Source organism: Mauremys mutica, chromosome 3 (genome assembly GCF_020497125.1).
Source record: "Mauremys mutica isolate MM-2020 ecotype Southern chromosome 3, ASM2049712v1, whole genome shotgun sequence".
In the NCBI taxonomy this organism is placed as follows: domain Eukaryota; kingdom Metazoa; phylum Chordata; order Testudines; family Geoemydidae; genus Mauremys; species Mauremys mutica.
In genome coordinates, this window is record NC_059074.1 from 45957405 (window position 1) to 45981170 (window position 23766).

Below are 23766 nucleotides of genomic sequence, written 5' to 3' on the forward strand. Positions count from 1 at the left end.
CTAAAGAAGTTTAAAGACTCCCTGATTGAGGACCTGGGCCAGGAGTTTGCCACCATTTTGGAGGAGGGTACCACTGTGGCGAGGAGCTTCCTCTGGATGGCCTGGGATGCGGCCGATTTGGCAGCCAGGGTTGTTACCTCAGCCGTGGTGATGGGGTGGATTTCCTGGCTTCAATCCACGGGTCTGTCCCAGGAGATGCAGTCCTCCATCCAGGACCTCCCCTTTGATGGGAGTGGGCTCTTCTCCGAGCAAATGGCTGTGAGGCTGCATGGACTCAAGGACACTGAAGCTACCCTCTGTTCGCTAGGCTAGCATACGCCGCAATCAACGAGGAGACAGTTCAGGCCACCCCCATCTTCTAGGCCTTGGCTTCCCTGGCAGGGCTCCTCTAAGAAAAGAGATAAAGACATGGTGTTCAGCTGTCACCACTGCCCCTCTGTCTCCCATTCACCCATCCAGCCAGGCTCCTCAAAACACCAAGGGGGCCAGAAACACCAAGGGTACGCTCAAGGATGGTGCCTAGTCAAGCCTCAGGATCCACCACCCTAGTCATTCCTCAATCATGTGTCCCTTCCGGTCAGCTTGGTCACGAGTAACCTCGGACTGTTGAGTGCTTGGCATAATATCTTTGGACGACACCCTGCAATTTTTGGCCTTTCCTCCCTCCCCCGACCCTTCCCACGAGCAGCTCCTCATTCAAGAAGTGAAAACCTCCTATGTCTGGGCAAGGTGGAGGAGTTCCCCTGGGACATGAGGGGAAAAGGATTCTACTCCCACTGTTTCTTAATTCGGAAATGAAGGGGCCTAAGGGTAGGTCTATACTCACCGTCCGGGTTGACGCGGTGAGTTCGACTTCTCGGAGTTCGAACTATCGCGTCTAATCAAGACGCGATAGTTCGAACTCCCCGCGCGCTCCGGTCGACTTCGGAACTCCACCACCGCGAATGGCGGTGGAGGAGTCGACCTTGGAGCCGCGGAGTTCGACCCCGCCACGTCTGGACGGGTAAGTCAGTCGAACTAGGGTACTTTGAGTTCAGCTACGCTATTCGCGTAGCTGAACTTGCGTACCCTAGTTTGACCCCCCACCCCTTAGTGTAGACCAGGCCTAAGACCCATTTTTGACCTGTGACACCTCAACAAGTATCTCAAAAAGTTGAAGTTTTGCATAGTCTCCCTGGCCTGCATCATTCCTTCCCGGGATCCAGGAGACAGGTATGCCACTCTTGACTTGCAGGATGCATACTTTCATATCTCCATCTTCCAAGGGCACAGACTGTTTTGTGGTGTGCCAGTGCCATTTCCAATTCACGGTGCTACGCTTTGGATTCTCGTTGGCCCTGCGAGTGTTCACAAAATGTATGGCACCGATGGCCACTTACCTGACGTGTCAAGGGGTCCAGGTTTATCTATATCTTGACGACTGGCTCAACAAGGGCAGATCTTGGGATCAGGTTTGAAGGAGCCTCGATCTGTAATGTTCCACCTGCCACAATCTGGGCCTGTTAATAAACAAAAAGAAATCAACCCTGATACCGGTACAATGGATAGAGTTTATAGGAATGGTCCTCGTCGCCACGTGGGCCAGAGCCTTTCTCCTAGAGGCCCATTTCCAAGCCATGTCAGACCTGATCTTGCATGTGAGAACCCACCTGCTCACCACCTCCCACATGTGCCTCAGGTTGTTAGGTCACATAGTGGCCTGTACTTACATGTATCAGAAGGGTAGCCATGTTAGTCTGGATCTGTAAAAGCAGCAAAGAGTCCTGTGGCACCTTATAGACTAACAGATGTATTGGAGCATGAGCATTGGTGCATCCGACGAAACGGGTATTCACCCACAAAAGCTCATGCTCCAATACGTCTGTTGGTCTATAAGGTGCCACAGGACTCTTTGCTGCATGTACTTACATGGTCCGTCACACCCGGCTCCACCTCAGACCATTGCAAGCATAGTTTGTATCCCCAACAGGCACAATCTCCACTGGGTGGTCAGGGTGCCGGGTCACATACAGTTGTCTCTGAAATGGGTGGCTGGACTCTGGATCACTGTTGAAGGGAGTTCCCTTTGCTGCCCTGTCCCTGTCGCTGATCCTGGTCTCCAATGCCTTGGACCTTGGTTGGGGAGCCCACCAGGGCAATCTCAGTACGTAAGGCTGTTGGTCCTGAGACGATTTCTTGGCCTGCCAGGCTGGCCTGCCAGGCTTTCCTACCTTACCTGAAGGGTAAGGTGGTGCAGATTCTGATGGACAAGGCCACAATGTTTTACATCAACAAGCAAGGCAGAGTCCGGTCATCAGCCCTTCATCAAGAAGCTCTTCGTCTGGGATTTGTGTGTGCAGTATGCCCTTCATCTCATGGCTGCACATTTTCCCAGAGCCAGGAACGTGGTGGCAGATCGCCTCAGCACAACCGTGCTGGGCAGCCTGGACCCCGCTGTGCCAGGCAGCCGGGAACCCGGACCCCAGTGCGCAGCCCGGCGGCCTTTAGAGTACAGTTGGGTTGTAGCTGTGTGCTAATTGGGCCGCATGTGGCTCGTGGGCCACAGGTTGAGAACCGCTGGACTAGATGATCTCAGTGGATCCTTCTGGCCTTATCTGTTAATCTATAAGTTTCAGAAATACTATAGGTATAGTCTATAGTAGGGGTTCTCAACCTTTTTCTTTTTGAGCCCCCCCCCCACCCCAACATGATATAAAAACTCCACAGCCCACCTGTGCCACAATAACTGGTTTCTGCATATAAAAGCCAGGGCCAGCGTTAAGAGGTAGCAAGCAGGGCAATTGCTTGGGGCCCTATGGCAGAGGGGCCCCTGCAAAACTACATTGCTCAGGCTTTGGCTGCAGCCCCAGGTGGTGGGGCTCAGGGCCCTGGACTTCAGCCCCATGCGGTGGGCTTTCAGCTTTCTGCCCTGGACCCCAGCGAGTCTAATACTGGCCCTGCTTGGTGGCTCCCCTCAAACCTGCTCATGGCCCCCAAGGGAGCCTTGGAGCCCTGGTTGAGAACCACTGGTCTATAGAGTATCCCATTCCCAGCAAAATTCCTGTATACAATCATCTTACCACTGTTTACCACTTTAAGATATTAATACACTTATCAACTTGTTTGCTTTTTTACCACCTATCCTAGGGTGCCTTACGACTTCTATAGAGGGGGTAAATTCCTTACTTTATCTCCTGGATCATAAATATAAACTTACAGGCTACATTACTATCCTTAATTTACAGTAGAACTCACACTGATATCAGTGGAGGCTTGCACAAAGATCAGTCGTAAAATGTAGCCTCTATGGTAAACAACTGAGAGTTCACTTACTGTTGTTGGGTACCTAATTGTTATTTTGACGTTGTAATTAGCATGCCAGAAAACCAAAGCAATTCAGTGCGCTGCAGCTGCTTTGGTGATGAGTCAGTGTAAAACTGAACCTGTTCCCCTTTTGGCATGAAAACTACCAAGAGGAAAAGCTACTGCTGATGAGATCCTCCCATTTGGGATATTTTAACTTTTGGAAAATGAATATCCTTTGCAAGCTAACTGATATCTGGCATAATTCTGTATGTTGGAAATAGTCTAGTTTACGGAACTGCATTCTAAATTATATCCATACAGCTCTTGAAGATTGTTGTAAATCACGCTAAACAAGAGATTTCCTTTTTCCATTTCATTAGCAATTGACATAATTTTTGTATTAGTAATATAACACTTTTATTAAGTGGATTAATTTGTATTTTTATGTCTTTATTCATTTAAATTAACCACCTACTTTACTGTAAGTTGAAGAGAATCTGTTAAGATTTATTTTACTTATTTTGTATATTACATTTATTTAAATAGTTGGGCCTCTCTTCATTACAGAAAACATAAAAGGTGCTTGATGCTGCAGATTCATTAGCTTTGAAATCAGTGCCAGTTTTGCCTCAGTGCAAACTGCTACATTTGACTAGCTTTTTAACATAAGGTGTGCAGCCGTTGTTGGGGATGGGTGAAGAAATATTAATATTCATAGGGGTGCAAACTCCAACAGAGGGAGAAACTGACTTTTAAAGCTGAAGCTCTTGACACACACAAACTGTGGCTTTTTGTCAGCTTTTAAATTTCATTTTTTATATTTATAAAGCACATTCCTATAGTGGTGGTGGTGTATTAACTCAAAACCACCAAACTATCAAGTTAAACAAGCCAGTTGGACAGATTCAGCTGTTAAGAGACCAGGAAACTAAACCTCCTATATTTAAACAATTAAACTAATGGTTGCAGGTGGTTTTTTTTCTGTATGGCTCCAGTCATAGTTGCGCTAACTTTTTTATTGAAATTGTTGCTGTAGGAGCATAAAACTGCTGTTACGGATTCGATCACAGAGACCCCCTTGGGACTGTCACCTGATGTGCTGGAATTACCTATGAGCCTGTTTTCCCTGCCTGCTTGGGACTTCCGGAACCCTGTCTTGTTGAGCCAGACACACTAGGCTGCTGCAACACAGACCCAGGTCTGGTCCACGCCCCCAAAGCTGCAGACTTTAACCAAAAACTGCTCAGCAGGTCACCTATCTCCAGCACCCAGACACCGAGTTCCCAATGGGATCCAAACCCCAAATAAATCTGTTTTATTCTGTATAAAGCTTATACAGGGTAAACACATAAATTGTCCGCCCTCTATAACACATAGGTAGATATGCACAGCTGTTTACTCCCCCAGGTATTAATCACTTACTCTGGGTTCATTAATAAACAAAAGTGATTTTATTAAGTATTATAAAAAGTAGGATTTAAGTAGTTTCAAGTAATAACAGACAGAACAAAGTAAGTTACCAGGCAAAATTAAAGCAAAACCACGCAAGTCTAAGCCTAATACATTAAGTAACTTAACAGGTAAATCTCACCTTTAAAGATGTTCCAATAAGTTTCTTTCACAGACTAGACTCCTTCCTAGTCTGTGCCCAATCCTTTCTTCTGGTATAGTCCTTGTTAGTTCCAGCTCAGGCGGTAACTAGGGAATTTCTCATGACTGGCAGCCCCCTTTATTCTGTTCCAACTCCTTTTATAGCTTTGGTACAAGGTGAGAATCTTTTTTCTCTCTGGGTCCTCAACCCTCCTTCTAAATGGAAAAGCAACAGGTTTAATACAGATTCCAGTATCAGGTGACATGTTCACCTGTCCTGTGAGACCCTAGCCTCCATTCTTCCAAGGCTGGCCCAGACTACCTAGGAAGTTTGCAAGTAAACAGAGCCATTTACAGGTAATTGATTCTGAAGCACCCTTCATGGCTTCCACTTAATGGGGTTACATCAATAATACAAGTTTATATCTTATTTTCCTAACTTCAGACATGGAAATAATACATGCAAGCAAATGGGATGAACACACTCAGTAGATATTAAGCTTTGTAATGAAACCTTACAAGAGACCTTTTTCATAAATCATATTCCATTTACATTATATTCACACTCATAAGCATATTTCCATAAAACATTATGAAGTACAACATCATAACTACTCCTAATTAACTTTGAAAAAACTTTTTTCACATTGCTCAATGTTTTAATAAAAAGCAAAGCATGCAAGATCTGCCTCCAGATCATTTGGAGAGATGAGCATACATTAGACAGTAATTGGTATTTTCACAGGATTAAATTTAGATTCAGAGCAGTTTTTAAAATGCTTGACCTCCACTGTGTGTGTTGTCCAATCTTTCCCTTTTTTTATTTCATCCTCCTCTTCTCCTTTTTTCCAATAGTAGTCCATGGTGTATATTTTTCCAAATTGTCATCTTTGTGTGTTTCTTGTTTTCTACTCTCTCCCTTCACCTTTCATTCTCTGTTGTCTTCTTTCTTCTGCCTCTAAAATCTCCGTCTCCTGAACTTCTTTTCTGATTTAGACAATTTAATCTCTCCCTGTCTAACCCTTCTTATATAAGAACAGCCATACTGGGTCAGATCAAAGGTCCATCTAGCCCAGTATCCTGTCTTCCGACAGTGACCAATGCTTCAGAGGGAATGAACAGAACAGGTAATCATCAAGTGATCCATCCCATGTCACCCATTCCCAGCTTCTTACTAGACACATAATGGTCAACTGTTCCGGGGCACTGCCCAAGTGAGAAGCTAATCCTTAACCCCTATCTGCTGGAAACATGGTGGGGGGTGAAGGTGGGATTTTGGGATTCCTACCAGAATGCTGACTCTAGGTTCTGCAGGGGGTTTCATCTTTCTTGTTCATTTCATGTCTTTTAATCTGAAGCCATTCTCCCTGCCTCTGTAAAAGTATCTGGCTGTTGGAAAGGAGAGAAGGTTTTCTTCTTCCCCCTCCAAATTTCCCTGGCTTTTATGAGGGTGTGGAGCCTCTGCCACTACTCCAGTCTCCTGGGTACTGTGATTGGAATTTATGGTGCTGATCTACCTTTCCATCTTTTTATGGAGGTAGGGATGCTACTCTACCCTCACCCTTCTTTGTTTGTGGGTCAGCTGTCCAAAGGAATAACTCCAGTGCCTGTATTTGCTGTTAATCATAGCCAGGCAATTGTGTATTCTGAAACTGCAGAACTTGCCATGGAATTCTCCCCTTGCTGCAGAATTGTGCTCCAGAATTTGTGTTCATTTTAAAACAACAGTTGTTTTTAGTCATCGTTGTTGCAAAGGGAACACGGAAAGTCTGAGCAGACTCTAAACCATTGCAGTGATGCCACCCCCAGTGTGAAGAGAGTCTGAAATAATAGCTCTTTGGCACCCCCTGTTATCTCAATAACAGGGAGGCCCCTTGGACTTTGCTGTTCTGTGGCCATGGAATTTCATTCTTCCAAGGTGCAACATAATCAATATTTTTGCAGTGAAATTTGCCATTTTGTTGCAGCCAGCACCTGCCATTTAGTTTTGTCTCCCTGTCCTGTCAGCACCTGTCTGTCACTTCCTCTGTTCTCGTGTCCCATGAGGAGTTAATTGAATTAGAGTGGATATACCTTTAACTGCTGCATGGAGCTAGGAAGGGGAGTCAAGAAGCTAAGTCTGGTAGTCTTTGCCAGGCAGGGGACAGAAAAAAAACAGAAGTGCAGGCTGGCCAGCTGGGCAATATTAGAGGTCCAGCAAGTAGAGTAGGGTTGTCTGGAGAGTATAGCAACAACAATTCCTTAACTTTTAAAAATCACTGAGAATAACTGATGAATGTTGTCAGTGGGTGTTATCAACTGTGAGACAGTCATACATTTATGTGTGGGAAGGTGAAGGACTGGGAATGAAAGGCATTTCATGGTGATAAAATAAATGCCCTGGAGTTTGATGTCATTGTGCTCTGAAATAGAGGACCATGATCATAGTTTTCCTAAGCTACAGCAGAGTGTAATCGACCTGATTCTTGGCTATTTCATTGTGATCCACATGGTTCTGTGTTATGGACTTGGTCATTAAAGTACTTGATTTCTAAAATGCAACAGTGAACACTGAAAGTATGTGCCTTAGTTCAGAGCCGCTGACAGAGGCCTGGGAGCTGGTAAGTGCCCCAGACGTCGGTCCTGGGGCCAGTTTTGTTCAACATCTTTATTAATGATCTGGATGATGGGATGAATTGTACCCTCAGTAAGTTCGCAGATGATACTAAGCTGGAGGGAGAGGTAGATACGCTGGAGGGTAGGGATAGGGTTCAGAGTGACCTAAACAAATTGGAGGATTGGGCCAAAAGAAATCTGATGAGGTTCAACAAGGTCAAGTGCAGAGTCCTGCACTTAAGTAGGAAGAATCCAATGCACAACTACAGCCTGGGGACTGACTGGCTAAGCAGCAGTTCTGCAGAAAAGGACCTGGGGATTACAGTGGACAAGAAGTTGGATATGAGTCAGCAGCATGCCCTTGTTGCCAAGAGGGCCAACAGCATATTGGGCTGTATTAGTAGGAGCATTGCCAGCAAATCAAGGGAAGTGATTATTCCTCTCTATTTGGCACTGATGAGGTCACACCTGGAGTATTGGTCCAGTTTTGGTCCCCCCCCCCACAGAAGGGATGTGGACAAATTGAAGAGATTCCAGCTGAGGGCAGCAAAAATGATTAGGGGGCTGAGGCACATGACTTACGAAGAGAGGCTGAGGGACCTGGAGTTATTTAGTCTGCGGAAGAGAAGAGCGAGGGGGGATTTGATAGTAGCCTTAACTACCTGAAAAGGGGTTCCAAAGAGGATGAAGCTAGGCTATTCTCAGTGGTGGTAGATGACAGAACAAGAAGCAATGGTCTCAAGTTGCAGTGTGGGAGGTTTAGGTTGGATATTAGGAAAAACTTTTTCACTAGGAGGGTGGTGAAGCACTGGAATGGGTTACCTAGGGAGGTGGTGGAATCTCCATCCTTAGAGGTTTTTAAGGTCAGGCTTGACAAAGCCCTGGCTGGGATAATTTAGTTGGTGTTGGTTCTGCTTTGAGCAGGGGATTGGACTAGATGACTTCCTGAGGTCTCTTCCAACCCTGATACTCTATGATTCTAAGGCAAGCACATGACCTAGAGGAGATGGGGTAGGGCATCCCTAAACAAATGGAATATTGTTCTTGCACTCTGTTTTGCTTTTAAATGGACTTGACAAATTCAAACTAGTTAACTAGTCTGTGATCACCCCTAGGATTCTCTGGCCAAACCCTTGGCACGGAGGCGGGCAAACTACGGCCTGCGGGCCACATCTGGCCCTTGGGACCCTTCTGCCTGGCCCTTGAGCTCCTGGCCCGGGAGGCTAGCCCTCAGCCCCTCCCTTACTTTTCCTCCTCCCCCTCAGCCTCAGCTCACTGCGCTGCCGGCACAATGCTCTTGGTGGCAGGGTTGCGAGGTTGTGGTGCAGCGCAGCTGTAGGGCCCATTCTGACCCGGTGCTCTGTGCCACTGCGCATGGCTAGCTCCAGCCGGGCGGTGTGGCTGTAGCACTGCCAGCCACTGGTGAGCCAGGCAGCGCGGTAAGGGGGCAGGGAGCAGGGGGGGGGTTGGATAGAGGGCAGGGGAGTTCGGAGTGGTGATCAGGGGGCAGGGAGGTGGATAGGGGTCGGGGCGGTCAGAGGGTGGGGAACAGGGGTTGAATGGGGACAGGGTTCCTGGGGGGGCAGTCAGGAATGAGAAGAGGAGTTGGATGGGGTAGCGGGGGGCCATCAGGGGCGAGTGTTCTGGGGGCTGTCAGGAGATAGGCAGCGGGAGGGGTTGGATGGGGCAGGGGTTCCGGGGGGGCTGTCAGGGAACAGGAGGTGTTGGATGGGGCAGGAGTCCAGGGGAGGGCTGTCAGGGGGTGAGAAGCGGGGGGGTCAGATAAGGGGCTGGGCCCGGCCACGCCTGGCTGTTTGGGGAGGCACAACCTCCCCTGACCGGCCTGCCATACATATTTCCTAAACCTGATGTGGTCCTCAAGCCAAAAAGTTTGCCCTCCCCTGCCTCTCTGGTCACTCAGTAAGAGACTTAAAAGTGGCAATTTTGTAAAAGAAAAGCTTCAAAAACAGACTCCAACAAGAAACTGCTGAACTTGAATTAATATGCAAACTAGATACCATTAACTTTGGCTTGAATGGAGACTAGGAGTGGCTGGGTCATTACACAAATTAAATCTATTTCCCCATGTTAAGTATCCTCACACCTTTTTGTCAACTGTCTGAAATGGGCCATCTTGATTATCACTACAAAACTTTTTTTTCTCCTGCTGATAATAGTTCATCTTAATTAATTTGCCTCTTAGAGTTGGTATGGCAACTTCCACCTTTTCATGTTCTCTGTATGTATATATATTTCTTACTATATGTTCTATTCTATGCATCCAATGAAATGGGCTGTAGCCCATGAAAGCTTATGCTCAAATAAATTTGTTAGTCTCTAAGGTGCCACAAGTATTCCTGGTCTTTTTGCAAATATGGAAAGTTCAGTTCTTTTACCTGGCTTTCTCATCTGGTTGAGTAGATGAAAAGCACTTGTGGTCCTATTTCCTTTGTCACTGAAATAATTCCACTCTAGGTTTTGGCTTTCTCCAGATTTAGTGGTACAGCCAGTAGGGGAATATTTGGACAAAGTAGTGCATATTAAATAGGTGGCATATGTTGCTTGGACAAATTCCACTTGGCCTGTGAGGATGAGATGCCTAACTTCCTCAGACCTTATGTCCAGAACTTAGCCAGGAACAAATGTAAAATATGATTGTTCCAAGCAAATTTTTATCATGGATGCATTTTATTTAGCAGTCAGAGAACAAATTTGGAGGTTGGGTGTGTCTCTTTGCAGTATAGGTCAGTTAACATACAGGAAATATCACATTGTTTTTAAGTACTGGCAGGATTTATAAATGCTGTTTCCTTTGAGAGGTATTGAAATACATGTTTTATATTTCATGTGACTTGGAAAAAATATTCTTGTTGGCAGACTCTAAAATGAAATATTTAATGCAACTGCATTTATGTGAAAGACTTAAAGAAAAAGCAGAAATCATGTAAAGGTCCTATAGGTGTCTAATTTATACCACAGCATGTATTCCAGACTTTGTGTCATTTGGGAAAAATGTGTTCTGTTTTAGAATACAAATGTGAAGATCTTTAGGAATCACAGATGAATGATAAATAAAAAGGGTCGGTTTGCCTAATGCCACCTTTTCCAGTGTTTTATTAGCAATAATTCTGGTATAAATGTGCATTAGAAACTCAGTGATGCTCCCCAGATGTTTTTTACCCTTTAGAAAAGAAACTGCTAATTCAAAACATGTTTTACGATAAAAGCACAATGTAAAATAAACCAGACACAAATAGTGTAGATAGTGTATATAAAGGGGCAAAAGGGAGTAAAAGCAATTAATTTGAAAAATGTAGAACTAAAAATTAAAACATAGTTTGGCTCAGTTTTCTACTGGACAACCATCTTAAAACACATGCGTTGTCTATTGAAGCAATAGGATACATGTCTGCTTAATAGATGACCCCTAGCTTGCAGAAATGTGCACTTTTGAATGAAGAGGGAATAACTGTTCATTGGGAGTGAAATTCACCCCATAGTTTGCAGTTCATAGTTTGCATATGGACTTCTGTGTTCCTTAAACCTCATGGTAGACATTTTAAAAGAGAAGCTACTAACAGAGCATTCACACAGGCTGGTCGCTGTACCCATTCTTTGTGCCCCAGAGGTTCTCTGATGGCCTCACAAGGCTGACTTTAAAGGGAGTGGTGTCAGGACAGGCTGTAGGATCCACAGTTGTGTGGATCCAGCAGTATTTACACCCTGAATATTTGTCGCTGGAGGCTGTAGCCAATATCTCAGTTTATAGGCTTGAGAAGCAGCTGCATGAGGGCTGTACTTCAACTCTGTGTATTGACCTTCAGTTAGGCAGCTTTTGTGGTACATTTGGGGTAACATATCTTTGAATGCAAGTTCAGCAATGTTCGGAGCCTGACTGTTAATACTGGTGTATTCCAAAGTATTGAGTTTGTGCTGAGGCAACCCACAGTAATATAAATTCAAAGGATGAGATTTGCCACCCAGGCGGAGGGAATAGGGTGGGGAACTGTAGTCTTTTAAAGCTATCTTTGTGGTCTCCCAGTCCTGAGCCTCTGCGGGCTGGAGAGGCCTCAGTGTAACTTAGACAGCCCCTAAGTTACAGCAGCTTCTCTGGGCTGTGCTATGTGCCACGGTGCTGCCTGGGATCTCTGCAGCATGGCATGCTGGAGCCCTACCCCCCCCTAAGCCTCTGTCGCCCCCACCCCTGCCCCAATATACCCACTATGGCACTTTTGCGGTGCCTGTGCTGGGTCAATCCTTTCATAGCTAGATATGCAGCTTTTGGGGACTTCTTTACATGGCCCCAGCCTTTGCCCTGGGTGTAAAGTGGCCAAAGTGGATCCTGACTCCTAGTGTTTTACAGATATACAATCTAACAATTGACTGCGCCACCACCATATTCTCCTAATGGCCTCTGTGACACTGCCCATAGGAATATGCCCCATGCTGGTAGTAAACAAGACGATATCACCTGGATCGAAGTTGATATGGGCTTTATTGGAAGGATGTATTTGAATGCCTAATATGAAAATGAAAAGTCCAGAAGTTGGATTTATTTTTTTAGGAAATTGTATTAAGCTAATGAAGATTCCAAGAGCTATTGACACTAACAGCTTATGTGAATTTGGCAAAAATAAAGTGGAAAATCTTTTGGCTAAGAAAAGAATGAAATTTAACTATCTTAGATATGTAAATAAAAATCTTCTTTCCAGTCATTAGGATAGCAGTAAGTACCGACATAATCAGCAGGTGCTACCATTAGCAAGTTAAGTGTTTGGTAAGATGCATTGTACGTTTCTAATTAAGGTGCAGCAGGATTGAGTTCATAGTTTTTCACATTGGCTAATCTTCAGATATAGCTCCTATTTATCACCACCATTTCAGCACACCACATCACTTTTTGCATTGTTTTTCTTTTTTTTCCACTTTGTTATTCCTCTATACTTGACTGTTTAATTTCTTTTGTATTCTATAATTGTTTACTTTTGAACTATTATCAAATGCCTGTATAACTTACAGCAGTGTTTCCTAAATCTCAGGTATAATAAATATAAATCTTTTCAAAAGTATTTTTCATAGTTGTGGCTATTGCTTGTGTGTTTTCAACACACACTTTTTTTTTTGTCCTCATTCTGTATATGTGTAGAATCATAGAAGCATAAAGTCAGAAGAGATGCAAGGGTCAGTTTAGTCTAATCTCTTACCAAGATGCAGGTTTTGTTGTATCTAAACCATCCAAGATGGATGGCTATCCAGCCTCTTTTTGAAAACCTGCAATGAAAGAGCTTCCATGACTTCCCTAGGCAGTCTGTTCTATTGTCCTACTGTTCTTACAGTTAGGATTTTTTTTCTGAGTTTTAATTTAAATCTCCTATACTGTAGTTTGAACTCATTGCCTCTTGTTCTGTGCTCTGTGGCAAGAGAACAACTTTTCTTCATCTTTTTAATGGCAGCCTTTTGAGTATTTGAAGACCGCTATCATGTCCTCCCTTAATCTCCTCTTTCCAAACTAAACATACACAGTTTCTTCAACCTTTGCTCATATGGCTTACATCCATCCCATCTTTGTTGCTTGCCTCTGGATCTTTTCTAGTTTCTCTAAATCGGTGACCGAAATTGGACACAGTACTCTAGCTGAAGCCTAACCAGCGTCAAGTAGAGCGGTGTTATCGCCTCCCATGACTTACATGCTATGCCTATGTTAATGCAACCCAAAATTGCATTTGCTTTTTTTGCAACAGCATCGCATTGTTGACTCATGCTGAAGTTGTGATCCTCTACAACTCCCGGATCATTCTCAGTTATCCCCCATTCTGTATTTGTGCATTTGGTTTTTCTTCCCTAAGTGTAGCATCTTACATTTGTCTTTGTTGAAGTTCATTTTGTCATCTGTAGGCCAGTTTTCCAATTTATCAAGATCCCTCTGAATTTTAGCTCTATCCTCCAAAGTGTTTGCAGTGTTCCCCTCCCCAGCTTTGTGTCATCTACAAATTTGATCAGTATGCTCTATTCCTACATCCAGATCACTAATAAAGATGTTAAATACATCAAATCCAGAACTGATCCCTGTGGAACCCCACTTGAGACCTCCTTCCAAATTGCTATCATTTACTCCTGAAGGCATTCTGTGCCAAAAAATTAAAAATTCTGCGCACAATATTTTAAAATTCAGCAAAACTCTGCGAGCTTTATTTGACAATAAACACAGAGGTTTCAGCATGGCAGCGGGTAGCGCAGGCCACTGGCTGTACGAAGGTGGGAGATCACCCTGCAGCCTCCCCACGCCCCACCCCAGGGACACAAACTTAGTGGTGAGGCTGCACCCGACCCTGACACAGTACAAGGCCTAGGCCTGTCCCAGAAACACCCTGGGGCCCTGCCCCTCTACCCCAGGTGTGGGGCAGGCAGGCTCAATCAGGCAGGATCCAAGTGTGGAAGGGGCTCAGCATGGGGGGTGTAGGGTGAGAGGATTCTGTGTGGGACAATCTGGGTGCAGGCAGTTCAGTGGGGGGTCTAGCTGTGGTGGAATCTGGATGCACAGAGGCTTGTTGTGGGGGTTCCAGGTGCAGGGGCAATGGGACTCTGCAGGGGCTTGCAGGTGACAGTGGTTGGGGCTCAGCAGAGGGGTCTGGGTGCAGGTAGTTGGGGGTCTGGCTTGGGGGTCTGCATGTGGGGGCTCAGGGCAATGCAGGGAGCTGAGGCACATCAGGGGTTTGAGTGCAGGGAGCTCAGGGGAGGGGTGCTCTGGGTGCAGGGGTTGGGGTCCAAAGGCAGGAAGTCTGGGTGCAGGGGGGCTCCAGATGCAGGGGTTGAGGTTCAGTGGGGTGGGGTTCAGGTATGGAGGGCTAGGGGAGTTCTGGGTGTATAGGGTGAGGCTTGGCGGGAGTATCTGGATATGGGAGGTCCAGATGCACGGGCTTTGGGCGGATGGGGGAGCACCTCCCTGCACAGTGACCTCTCCCCCGTCCATGGCTGAGGAGCGATAGGGGCAGGAAGCAGAGAAGGATCCTGAGCTTCCTGCAGCTGGGGAAGGTTTCTGGAGATGGGTCTGACACAGCCCCAGCCACTCTTTGTAGGAGAAGAGGAAGTCCTGTCCTTTCCTGCCTCCAGCCCAGCCGGGACTAGCAGCTGATCCCAGCTCAGGGTAGGAGCCACTGGCTGGGGTGTCTCCAGCCCCATGGTGATTTACCTCTCCGCTGGCTGCTCAAGGTGCCTGAAATGATGTAACTGCACTGCTAGGGAGTGGTGCGTGGCTGCTCTTGCAGCTTCGCTTTGCATCCCTGTCAGTGGCGCAGAATTCCCCCAGGAGTAATTATTCCATTAACAGTGACTCTGTTTCAAGTTGTGTAACCCATTACATATCCACTCAATGGTAGTTCCATCGAGCCCACATTTCTCCAGCTTGTTTATCAGAATGTTATGTAGGACTGTGTCAAAAGCCTTGCTTAAATCCAGATATATTATGCCCACAACGTTCTTCCTATCCACCAAATCAGTTACCTTGTCAACGAAGGAAATCAAACTAGTTTGGCATGATTTGTTCTTAGTAAATCCATGCTGGCTGCTAGTGATCACCCCTTCATCCTCCAATTATTCGCAAATTGAATGTTCAGATATATACATTTCTAAAAATTCTATTTCTGTGTTCATGTATTTATTTCCCAAAAGCTGAACTGTGGTTGGTCTCTCTTCTTTTGAATTTCCTTTAAGTTTTTATTGTCTATTTCAAACTCTGAAAACTGTCTTTTATTGGCTTTTCTGTGTCCTCATCCCATTTCTTTAAAAAATAACGTACTAATTATCGCAGGATAGGAACAAAGCATTTAAGCAAAGGGAAAAATGTGAGTGTATTTACACCATTGATAGTTATAACTCACTATAATCTGAAGCCAAATTATTTATTTAAAGCCCATTCACATCAAAGAATGAATACGCATTCTTGCTGCAAAGTAAAAGCCATTAGTCTAGTAAAATAATTCCAAGGAACTCTCCTTTTCTTATATTACTTGACTATACAATGGAGAATAATTCTGCATTGGTAGGGGAGTTTATACTTTGGGTCTGTTCTTTCTCTAATTGTGATTCATTAATAAGTAAAAGCAGCAAAGAGTCCTGTGGCACCTTATAGACTAACAGACATTTTGGAGCATGAGCTTTTGTGGGTGAATACCCACTTCGTCGGCTACCCCTCTGATTAATAAGTAAGATGCAGTGAGGCGTTCAGCCACCTCTTGAGCCTGTGCTACAAGCTTTAAGCTGATTTACAGTATCTTAGGCATTCTCAACTATGTACATGATTCAAAGGAAAATAGTTGTGGGGAAGGGGTCAGCAAACTTGGGGTTGTGACATGGCATGGGGAAACAGTAGAAGAGAGACTGTGTGGATCTGCTGTGGATCAATAGATTCGTAGGAAAACTTCTAGAGCACAGATTTATTTAAAACACTATATGAATCATACAAATATTTTCAAACAAACCTTACATACCTTTTTGTTCCTGTGGATAGTATATGTAATAATATAGTACTAAGCAGACCTGCTTGCCTTCAGTTTTTGGAAAACTTATTTTAGGTATATCTGTTTCTTAAGTAGACATGTTGAAGCTATATGCAATATATATGCTTCAGAAAGATGAATAAGTACTTTGCCACAATTTTCTATGTTAAATGAAAACATAGATTTGCTAAGAGAATGAATATATTCTGTATCTTGGTAATATACCTAATTTTCTTCTAATGATTGGTTACCAGCTCGAAGGCGTAACTCAAAGTATGATACCTGTACAGTGGCATTGGACTGAAGTTTTTATGAACTAATTTGAAGTATTAATCATTATCATCAGCTGAAACTAGTATTACAGAACCATCTTGTTTGCATCGTCTCTTGCCCAGGCACCACATTGGTGGTTTTACACTTGTATCTTAACAAATGGTTGTTATAAGGGGATTCTGAGGCTCTAGTCCTCCTTTTATAATAGATTCTAAGTTTTCCCCCAAGAAATAATTTTTTGTCCATTTAAGTGATTATTAACATATTTGGATGGTGTCATTGGAGCATTTGGTTATGCTTCAGAGAAGGGCAGATGGCAGAAAGTGTTTGTGCAGTGTATAGCGGTTGCCTTCCCTGATGCCGAAGTGCATCACTTGTGATATGCCTGAACATCACTGTCCTTGGAATCATGTGACATGTAATCTGTTCAGAGTTCTTATTTCCTGCAACATGCAGCAGGCCTACGAACTAGTGTCTTAATCCTGATTTACTTTTTTAGTGGAATCTCTTATAACTTAGTTTCTGTGGGAAAAAGTTTTTCATATTTTTGACTTTGTTTTCTTGTTCTTCCTTTTTTAAATCTCTAGCCAACAAGAACATTAGTCATGACAAGCATGTCCTCTGAGTAAGTACTAGATATTTTTGTGTCTTTCTATTCAGTGTAAATTTTGAACTTGTTTATAGTCTTGGCTTTCACATACTGAATTAAATTTATTTGCAGGTTATCCATGAAGTACATTTCCTTCTGTTGAGTGGCATGCATATGCTTAAATACATGGTGTTGTTCTGTAGACTAGAGCAGAAGTTCTCAACCTGGGTTACACAGGTCTTCCAGGGGGTACATCAGCTCATCTATATATTTGCCTAGTATTACAACAGGCTACATAAAAAGTACTAGCGAAGTCAGTACAAACTAAAATTTCACACAATGACTTGTTTATACTGTTCTATATAATATACTATACACTGAAATGTAAGTACAGTATTTATATTCCAGTTGATTTATTTTAGAATTATATGGTAAAAATGAGAAAATAAGCAATTTTTCAGTAATAGTGTGCTGTGACACTTTTTTGTATTTTTAGCTCTGATTTTGTAAGCAAGTAGTTTTTAAGTGAGGTGAAACTTGGGGTACAATAGGCAAATCAGACTCCTGAACGGGGTGCAGTAGTCTGGAAAGGTTGAGAACCATTGGACTAGAGTACATGTTATGGTTGTCCTACACAGCAATTAAAGGTAATAAAACTACAGTGAAAACTTCAATTTGAAATAAATTGGGAGTTTTGGGGAGGAAATGGAGGATTGTACAGTAAATGGCTTGGAGTTTTTACCTATGTCTTTGGTTTCCTCCATATATATTTGAATTGTTTTTGTAAAGAACATCATAATGGTCTGAAACATCAGTTTAAATATTTTCTTTTACGTAAATAGCTGTTAAAGAAGTATCTCCTTTAGGTTTTTTTAGACACTTGATTACAAAGCATTAAAATCCAGCTGCCACTGCATATTTGTGGAAGAGTTAGTATTTTTCTGGTATACTCTTTTTATTCTCCTTAAACTCTTACAAAATAAAGATCGTCCAACAAAAACACAGTCCCATATTTTCTGTTAAATTCCTTTGAAAAAAATAACAAATTATTTGTGCCACCCACATGTCTGTTTTAGGTTTGAAAACATTTGGTAAACCATGATGGTTATATAAAGATGAATACTTTAAAAATGCACTTGTCTAAAGCATTTCTTTAAAGATAGCTACTAACCATGTTTCTGTCAATTTTTCCACTTTCGTTATAAAATAATAGCTCAGGAAGCAGAAAAACTTAAAATATAGTTTTAGTTTTATCTTCTTTATGCCTCATGAAACTCAACACGTAACACCCATCCATAGAGCATCAGTGCACTTCACAAGCCTTACATTTAACTGCACAACACAGCATCCCCTATAAGGTAGGTAAATATGATCACCATGTTACAGATGAGACAAATGAAGCACAGGGAGGTTGTGATTTGTCCAAAAACACAGGAAAAAGTCGTCAGAGCTGGAAAAACAACCCAGGTCTCATGGCCATATTGCAAAACCATCCTTTCTCACATTAAATGTAATCTTCTTGCATGGATCCTCCTTGTGTATATATATTATTAAATCTGCTTAATATTTGAGTATTATTGCACTCACATAGGGTATGTCTACATTATGAAATTAGGTCGATTTTACCTACTTATAGAAGTAGATTTTTAGAAATCAATTTTATACAGTCGGTTGCATATATCCACACTAAGCGCATTAAGTCGGCGGAGTGTGTCCTCACTACCATGGCTAGCATCGACTTACAGAGCAGTGCACTGTGGGTAGCTATCCCACAGGTCCTGAAGTCTCCGCTGCTCATTGGAATTCTGGGTTAAGCTCCCAATGCCTTATGGGGCAAAAATATTGCCACGGGTGGTTTCGGGTACATGTCATCAGTTGTCCCTCCCTCCGTGAAAGCAACAGCAGACACCTTTTTTCCTGGGTTACCCATGCAGACGCCATACCACGGCAAGCATGGAGCACCATTGTGAGCATAATAAACACCTCACGCATTATCCTGGAGTATATGCAGAACTGGGCTAAATGACACCAGCATGAGGAGGATTTTGATGAGGACATGGACACAGACATTCCTCAAAGCACAGGCTCTGGCAGTTGGGACATCATGGTGGCACTGGGGCTGGTTGATACAGTGGAACGCTGATTCTGGGCCAGGCAAACAAGGACAGACTGGTGGGACTGCATAGTGTTGCAGGTATGGGATGATTCACAGTGGCTGCGAAACTTTCACATGCATAAGTCCACTTGCCTGGAACTCTGTGAGTTGCTTTCCCCAACCCTGAATCACAGAAATACCAAGATGAGAGCTACCCTGACAGTTGAGAAGCGAGTGGCGATAGCCCTGTGGAAGCTTGCAATGCCTGACAGTTACCAGTCAGTTGGGAATCAATTTGGAATGGGCAAGTCTACTGTGGGGGTTCCTGTAATCCAAGTAGCCAATGCAGTCATTGACGTTCTGTAATCAAGGGTAGTGATTCTGGGAAATGTGCAGGTCATACTGGATGACTTTGCTGCAATGGGATTCCCTAATTGTGGTGGGGCAATAGATGGAACACACATCCCCATCTTGGCACCAGACCACCTTGCCAACCAGTACATAAACCACAAGGGGTACTTCTCAATGGTGCTGCAAGCACTGGTGGATCACAAGGGATGTTTCACCGACATCAGCGCGGGATGGCCAGGAAAGGTGCATGATGCACAATACGTTAAGTATTCTGGATTTTTTGCTTCAACAGCAAACATATAATATTTTAACAAAACAAGCATATGTCCCTCACTTCTCACATTTATCTCCAGACTTCTCCTTGTCCAGATTTATTCCGCCCCCAACAATCTTCTATTCATTGACCTTTTAAAAACTTTGCACTTTTAGAGAGAGGTAAGGGATTGACTCTGTGTACACAAATTAGCAGAGGGACAATAGAATTGAGGTCTGTTATTTCTCACCTCTATATATCATTAATTTATTTAAGAACATTTTTGCTGTTAACAAGCATGTTACCTCTAGAGAGACAAATCCAGTTTGAAAACTGTAAAACTAAGCATCTCTGATGGTATCTTCTAGACTGAGCACTGAGATAGAAAGATTAACCTAAATAATCTATACAGAAGCCTCTGGAACCCCATAAGATTGGGTCCCTAATCCATGAACTGTTGGAACTCATTTACAAAACTTTTCTTAAACATTACATGAATATATTGTCTCATACTATAGAATTATAATTTATAATCCCTATTCCATTATGAGATATCTTTGAACTATAATGTATCTTTATCTTTAGATAGGTTTTTCCCTCAAAAAGCATTTTATCAACAAAATCCTATTTAAATTAAAAAAAAATCCTTTTTAAAAATTTTTTTAAATAATTGATTTTATCCACCCTGGCTAAATGTGGCCTGATGTTTGGAGGTCCTTAACAACTGGAATTTCCCGGTGAAATCTGTTAAGCAAAAGTTTTGCCTGAATTTTTACATTTATGCATTATACCCTAATCGTTACTGTATATAAAGTAAACATTTAATATTGAGTTCTACTGATTGTGGATTCCCCACCCCACCCTTCTGTGTTTTGGCAGGAAGCAGTGTGCAATAATTCAGGTGGTGAATAAACTAGGAGGCTTTTTGTTTTCGGATGATGTATGTGAAACGACTACTCACGTGGTTACAGGGAGTCCTCGTCGCACCTTGAATGTAATGCTGGGAATTGCCCGGGGCTGCTGGATTGTGTGTTATGAATGGGTAAGAGAGAGATCTGAATTTTATAATTAAGTAAATCAGGTTTGTTTGTTCAGCATTAGCTAGGATTTAACATCCCTATCAAAATCTTGCAATAAGCAATGGCATCTTCATTATTCTTTTGCATTAAATAAAATTCTGTTCTGAAACAAGTAGCTCTATTTTTGCAAATATTGAATACACAAGGATTGTCATAAGTGGGGTGTTTTTTTGTTTGTTTGTTTTTTGAGTACTTCTAAAATGATATTGAAACATCTGTTAAGGGAATCTATTTTTAGATAACAGTTTCTTCCTTTTTATGATCTACAAAAAGGAAGACAAGATTGGAAAACATGCTTTATGAAAACCTTGTATACAAGCAATTAAGTAGTCTGAAGATGTGCATCATGATTGCTTTGAATATGTTTTCTTGGTCAATTCCTTGTATTCTTATATATATTAGTTTAAAATGTAATAGTTTGTATTATTTCAAGTATATCAATCATGTTGTTGCCTTATAACCAAGAATAGAGGACCAATGTCATAGGGCCAGATTTCTAAAGGTAATTAGGCACCTAAAGCAGCAGATAGGAACTTAGTGGGATTTTCTAAGGTACCTAGGTGTCAAACTTCCATGAAATCAATGGGAGTTGGGTGCGTAGGTGTTTGAAAATCCTACTAGGTCAGTGGCTTTCAACATTTCCAGACTACTGTACCCCGTTCAGGAGTCTGCTTTGTCTTGCATACCCCAAGTTTCACCTTATTTAAAAGCTACTTGCTTACAAAATCAGAGCGAAAAATACAAAAGTGTCACAGCACACTATTACTGAAAAATTACTTACTTTCTCATTTTTATAATTTTATAATTTTATAATTCTAAAATAAATCAATTGGAATATAAATATTGTACTTACATTTAGTGTATAGTATATAGAGCGGTATGAAATTTTAATTTGTTCTGACTTTACTAGGGTTTTTTATGTAGCCTGTTGTAAAACTAAGCAAATATCTATATCAGTTGATGTACCCCCTGGTTACGTGTACCCCTGGTTGAGAACTGCTGCACTAGGCAACTAGCTAATATTTTAGGTGCCTAATACTTTAAAAAATCTGGCCCATAATCATAGGTGCTGGAACTTGGGGTGCTGCCACACTCCTGGCTTGAAGTAGTTTCCATTACCTATTGGGTTTACAGTTTGGTTCAGTGGGGTCTAAGCACCATCCACTATAAAACTTGTTCCAGCACCCCTACCTATAGTCTTGTATCATTTAATGCTTCACGTAGAGATATACTGTTAAGAAGATATCTTTATAGGGTGCTACTTTCTTTAAAAGATTCAATGAACATGAAAATTATATATTTCCATCCAAAAAGTGCTTCAAATAACTAACATGATAAACAAATCTTAGTAATTTTTTTCCTGTTCTTTGTGTAGTTGACAATATTTGGGTAGAATCAATTTCTGTTTTGTCGAATGTCAGTTGCACTTCTTTCATGATTATCATGATCTCATTGATCTTATGTAATGTTCTATGTCAAGAGCTCCAACAGAGCATTGACTAGGAACAAAGCCAAAAGTATCGCTTGATTAGGAATAATCCACATAGGATCATATTAAGATCAACACTTTTATCCACTGGGCCAACTTTAACCATGCTATAATGCCAGTGAAGTGAATGGAATAAATCAGGGATTAATTTGTTTCTTTAAGTATTATTTGACCAAATCTTTAAGCTGTCTTCACTTTTTTTTTTTAAATAAGTTGATGTTTGGGCAACACACTCACTGAAGTAAGTAGGAGTTGTGGATGAGTAGGATATAGGCAAGTGTGATAGATGCTATGGAGTCATGGAATAAATATGCAAAGACTATTGTATTAAGTTTGTTATATGTATCTTCGTGGGCTTGCTAGTGATTGGATTCCTGCCTAATGGGTCAGATAACAGATGCTTCCTGCAGGAACTAATCCCCAATACTTAAACAATGCAGGTAACAAGTATTTTTGAAGTTTTGACCCTGGGGAAAATAGCACACAGATGGGTTGACACTTAGTTCAAAGGCTTTGGCAGACAAAGGACTTGAAAATAACAGCCTTGATCTGGAGAGAGGGTCATGGACACAATCCGAAAACTGACATGCATAAAACTCAGTGCAGCAGAACTAGACCTTGAGGGAGGATCTGAAGTATTTTAGAACCTACTGGTGTCTGCAGGTGGTAGATGAGTGACCACCTTGTAAGCTAGCCTGTGTATAAGCTGTTTATTGTTTTTAAGATACATTTACTCTAATATTTTTTGTTTTGAATAAATAGTACTTTGTTTTACGAAAGCTGCCCGGTCACTGGTTAACTCTGCCATTGCCCTAGAGAGAATAATGAACTGAGTTCAACAGAGCTGAACTGATGTCACATCTGCTGAGGTGAACACAATGAATTTCAGGAGTCTGCAGCCTGAGACTGTGATCTGAAGTGAGAGAATCACGGGATTCTATCCTGAGAGAGGTGGCAGGCCTTCAGCTGCCCCTAATTTGGGTGGCTTCGAGGAAGCCACAAGAGGGTCAGAGGTACAGGTAACTCAGGAATTTAAACTGTAAGGATAACAGGCTTTGGTTTAATATTAATCAGTAATTTATTTAATATTTAGATTCCTTTAACTGTGAATATTACAATATCATTTTGCTTTAACTGTCATCCAATCACTAAAAAAGATTTTGGGGTGTGCAGAACTGTAAACATTCAGTGTCAGTGGTCACTAGGAACTCTCCATATCAAAGGTTTCAAAAACACCGTTTTCTAGCAGATGTGAATAAAGTATTTTATCTGTCACTAAGACCTTGAAATGAATTATTTCAAAAAGGGAAAAGTCTAGTTAAGGGCACCTCTTATCCAACAGGGCATTTTTGTCTAATTTCTAATTTTGTCATCAGTATCAATTTGCTATCCTTTCACCCAAATTATTCATGACTCAACACCCTTATCAGAGGAGAGGAGATAGTTGAAGCCATACACATTTATATAAAAGTTCATCTGTCTTCCATGACCACAAGTAATACTGTTGAAAATTAGTTAGAGGAAACTCAGTAATGCAGAACATCATCTGTCTTTTCCGATAATGCTAAAATAATGAATCCATAAACTGCTTTAACTTAAATCTTAATATTACTACTCTCAGCAGTAGAACATTTTGGATTGGACACAGGAAATAATTTATCATTTAGTTTTA

The 23766-nt window shown here is 42.3% G+C and overlaps 1 protein-coding gene across 10 annotated transcripts in view; it reads left to right on the forward strand.

The window, feature by feature from the left end:
• MCPH1 (microcephalin 1) overlaps positions 1–23766 on the forward strand; it is a 220576-nt gene that overhangs the window by 53415 nt on the left and 143395 nt on the right. For 9 of the 10 annotated variants that reach the window (XM_045008990.1, XM_045008988.1, XM_045008996.1 and 6 more), the window contains 2 exons: positions 16826–16863; positions 20406–20568. In XM_045008990.1, coding sequence (XP_044864925.1) covers positions 16826–16863; positions 20406–20568 — 201 coding nt within the window. Of the gene's footprint in view, positions 1–16825; positions 16864–20405; positions 20569–22856; positions 23022–23766 lie in introns of those variants that run through there. The other variant, XM_045008993.1, reaches the window with a different exon arrangement.